Source organism: Crocuta crocuta, unplaced genomic scaffold, assembly GCF_008692635.1.
Source record: "Crocuta crocuta isolate KB4526 unplaced genomic scaffold, BGI_CrCroc_1.0 scaffold443, whole genome shotgun sequence".
In the NCBI taxonomy this organism is placed as follows: Eukaryota; Metazoa; Chordata; class Mammalia; order Carnivora; family Hyaenidae; genus Crocuta; species Crocuta crocuta.
In genome coordinates, this window is record NW_027529446.1 from 498,861 (window position 1) to 503,027 (window position 4,167).

At 65.3% G+C, this 4,167-nt stretch overlaps 1 protein-coding gene across 1 annotated transcript in view; it reads left to right on the forward strand.

Moving 5' to 3' along the window:
• Window positions 1-4,167, forward strand: part of ABCA7 (ATP binding cassette subfamily A member 7) — a 15,678-nt gene that overhangs the window by 11,123 nt on the left and 388 nt on the right. Inside the window, 9 exon segments of the mRNA XM_077760595.1 lie at window positions 63-256; window positions 485-600; window positions 1,340-1,484; window positions 1,564-1,687; window positions 2,047-2,176; window positions 2,248-2,368; window positions 2,439-2,501; window positions 3,496-3,602; window positions 3,750-3,999. Coding sequence (XP_077616721.1) covers window positions 63-256; window positions 485-600; window positions 1,340-1,484; window positions 1,564-1,687; window positions 2,047-2,176; window positions 2,248-2,368; window positions 2,439-2,501; window positions 3,496-3,602; window positions 3,750-3,999 — 1,250 coding nt within the window.

Below are 4,167 nucleotides of genomic sequence, written 5' to 3' on the forward strand. Positions count from 1 at the left end.
AAACGGCCCCGCGTGTGGACCTGCCCGGTGGGCGGTGGGCAGGGGGCCTCTGAGCCGCGCATGCGCCCTTGCCCACAGGAAGGCCTCCTCCGTGGACGTGCTCGTTTCTATCTGCGTGGTTTTTGCCATGTCCTTCGTGCCAGCCAGCTTCACCCTTGTTCTCATCGAGGAGCGTGTGACCCGGGCCAAGCATCTGCAGTTCATGGGGGGCCTGCCTCCCACTCTTTACTGGCTCAGCAACTTTCTCTGGGACATGGTGCGGGGGTGCCCGGGGGGTGGGGGGGCGCCGGCCGCCTCTCACTGCAGCCCCTTCCCTGCCCCTTCCCGCCGGCGCTCATCCAGGACCGTCTGGGTGCAGGCGGGGGCTCGTGGGAGACTCCGCGTCCCGCCACCCCGCAGCCCAGGGAGGTTGGGGTAGGGGCACAGGGAAGAGGGTGGCAGCTCCTGCTCCCGCCAAGTGACGGGGTGGTTACGGTCCGCGCAGTGTAACTACGTGGTGTCGGCGTGCATCGTGGTGCTCATCTTCCTGGCTTTCCAGCAGAGGGCGTACGTGGCTCCTGCCAACCTGCCCGCGCTCCTGCTGCTGTTACTACTGTACGGGTGAGGCGTGAGGCGTCCCAGGCCTTACCGCGCTGCCCCAGCGCCGAGTACTGTTGCGGGAGCCGGGACTCCGTGCCAGCTCCCGAGGAGAGAACAGGGAGGGCTGAGGTGCTCCCCAGTGGCCTTAAAAGCTCATCTTGCCTCGGGGCGCCTGGCCGGCCCAGTCGGTAGTGTGTGCGACTCTTGATCTTGGGGTGGTGAGGTCTACCACGTTGAGGGTAGAGTTTAAACTTTGTATGACATTTATTTATTTTTGAGAGACAGAGTGCAAGCGGGGGAGGGGCAGAGAGGGAGACACAGAATCCGAAGCAGCTCCAGGCTCTGAGCTGTCAGCACAGAGCCCGACGCGGGGCTCGAACCCACGAACCGTGAGATCATGACCTGAGCCAAAGTCGGACGCTTAACCGACTGAGCCACCCAGGAGCCCCTAAGTTTTTATTTTAGAGTGAGAGAGTGCAAGCAGGGGAGGGGGGGAGAGGGAGAGGGAGAGAATCTCAAGCAGGCTCCACACTCAGCGAGGAGCCCCATGAGACCCTGGGGTCATGATCTGTGCTGAAAACAAGAATTAGACCCTTAACCAGCTGAGCCGCCCAGGCGCCCCCCTCATCTTGACTTCGGTCGAGACCCCGTAGCAGGGAAGATGGGGGAGAGCTGTATCCCTCTCGATACAGAGGAATTCCTCGAAGGCTGCTCGGCCTGCTGTCCGTGTGGTTACCTGGTGCCGCCTCTTGCCCCTCAGCTGGTCGATCACGCCGCTCATGTACCCAGCCTCGCTCTTCTTCTCCGTGCCCAGCACGGCCTACGTGGTGCTCACCTGCGTCAACCTCTTTATCGGCATCAATGGCAGCATGGCTACCTTCGTGCTCGAGCTCTTCCCTGATCAGGTCTGGGCCTCAGGCCTGGGACTGGGCGGGGGCATCGGCCTCAGCCCCTGGTCCACCTCCCTCTTCCTCTCCCGAGCAGAAGCTGCAGGAAGTGAGCCGGACCCTGAAACGGGTCTTCCTGATCTTCCCCCACTTCTGCCTGGGCCGGGGGCTCATTGATATGGTGCGGAACCAGGCCGTGGCTGATGCCTTTGAGCGCTTAGGTGAGAACTTCCCCCCAGGTGGGGAACTGCCAGCCAGGTCCATAACCCAGGGTAGGGACAAACAGCAGCTCCCAGGAAGAGAACTAGAGGCCTTAGGCAGCCCCAAATTGGATCAACCTAGAGGTACAGCCAAGCACTCATAAAAGCTAATTATGTCCTGGGTCATATCACAAGATGTTTAAAGCCCTAAATAAGGGAGATGGTAATACCACTGTTGCCCATACCATTTAGACCTCAGCTGAGTGGCCCATCCAGTTCTCGGTCCCTTCCCTTAAAAACCCGAGGTGACGTGGATGGGGAGGGGCCCAGAAACCAGGCATCTCCCCCCACGATCCAGGTCTTCCTTCCTGTCACCACAGGAGACGGGCAGTTCCGGTCCCCCCTGCGCTGGGAGGTGGTTGGCAAGAACCTCTTGGCCATGGTGGTCCAGGGGCCCCTCTTCCTCCTCGTCACGCTTCTGCTGCAGCACAGAGACCGCCTCCTGCCACAGTCAGTGGGGGCGGGGTAAGGGCGGGAGGGGCCAGGGCTGGCCCCGGGCCCAACCCTCTCTCTGTCCTCAGACCCCGGCTGCGGTCACTGCCGTCCCTGGGGGAGGAAGATGAGGACGTGGCCCGCGAGCGGGAGCGGGTGGCCCGAGGGGCCACCCAGGGGGACGTGCTGGTGTTGAGAGACCTCACCAAGGTGGGTGCGGAGTGCTGGTTGGGGGCTCCCGCTGGCCCACTCCCCCCTCAGGGATCTGACCTCCCCCCAGGTGTACCGTGGGCAGAGGACGCCAGCTGTCGACCGCCTGTGCCTGGGGATCCCCCCTGGTGAGGTGAGAGTCCAGGGTGAAGGTCCTGGGGCAGGGGCGGTGAGGGCTGCCCCCCCCCGTGTGCCCACTGCCCTGACTGAACGCTGCCATGCGCCTACTACCCTCTACTGAGCACCCACTGTGCACCTGCTGCCCTTCAGTGAACACGTGACCACAGGCGCCTGCACCTTGAGCAGCTACGGGCCGCCAACACTTCAGCTCCTATTTTGTGCTACCAGACGCTCATTAGGCTCCTACTGTATGCTCTCACTTATTCAGTCCTGCCTGTGCAATAAGGTCTTGGCCCCTGTGGAGGCCGAGCAGGTGATTATCGGGCCCCTGCGGGTGCCCACACGCGTGTCCGGAATGTTAGTCCAACAGCCCCTGTTTGAGAACCAACCGAATTGCAGGTCCCCTTGCGTGTGCGCGAGTAAAGCAGGGGAACGCTGACGTCACCTTTGTGAGGACCGACCTGTCAGGCTCCACGGTACCGAGCGGCCCGTGCCGCGCGCACACCTGCCAAGCGCGAGCTCACGGCCAGTACCCTTGGGCGCGCACTTTGATCAGCTCACGTTCACGCGACTACTGTGTGCGCTGAGTGCGCCGTATCAGCCGCGTGCTGGGGGCCCGCACGCAGCTGGACACGGTGTGGAGTTCGTGTCCGTCGCAGTCGTTCCATAGTAAGCACCTGCTGTGTGCAGGCCGACCTCTCCGCCTCGGGCTGACGGCCGCTGAGCGCTCCCTGCGCGCCTCTGTCCGCCCTACCCGCTGGCAGGAAACGGTCCGACGCGAGGGCCCAGCTGCTCGTGGAGCGCTGCACAGGGTGCCTGCTGCGTGCCGGCCACCGCTCCCTGCTGAGGGGCGGCTCTACGTTCACCTGCTCACCCCCCGTGTCCGCCCCGGGGGCCCCTCGCTCCCAGCCCTCCTGCAGAAACTGGGGGCCCCACCCCGGGAACGAGGGACACCGGGATCGGGATGGGAGGCCTTGCTGAGGGCCGGTGCCCCCCTCCCCCCCCAGTGTTTCGGGCTGCTGGGAGTGAACGGAGCCGGGAAGACGTCCACGTTCCGCATGGTGACGGGGGACACGCGGCCCAGCGGCGGTGAGGCTGTGCTGGCTGGCTGCAGGTGCGGGGCGCGGGCGGGCTCCCCCCACCCCGTCTCTAACCGGGGTGCTCCACGGTGCTCCAGGGTGGGTGGGCCCTGAGGCCCCCCGTTTGCCTCCCGAGTGGCCAGGGCCTAGCCAATTCGCTGAGCCCCGGCCCCTACCCCCAGTGTAGCCCGGGAGCCTTCCGCCGCACACCGCCACATGGGCTACTGCCCCCAATCAGACGCCATCTTCGAGCTGCTGACCGGCCGCCAGCACCTGGAGCTGTTCGCGCGCCTGCGCGGTGTCCCGGAGGCGCAGGTTCCCCAGGTGGCCGCCCCCTCCCTCCTTCCAGGATCGCAGCCCGGCTCTCCGCTCCCCAGCTCCAGCACCTGCCNGGTTCCGCTGCCTGGGCAGCGCGCAGCACCTCAAGAGCAGGTGAGTGGGGGCGGGAAGAGGGGCCAGACACCCGGCCACGCGGAGCCCTCCTGGCTCTGCCCTGAGCGGAGGCGAGGCTCGTGGACTGTACCCGAGAACTGCACGGGGAGAGGGGGGGAAGCAGGGCGGGCACAGGGGCTGTGGGTGAGGGCGGGGCCGGGGGTCGCA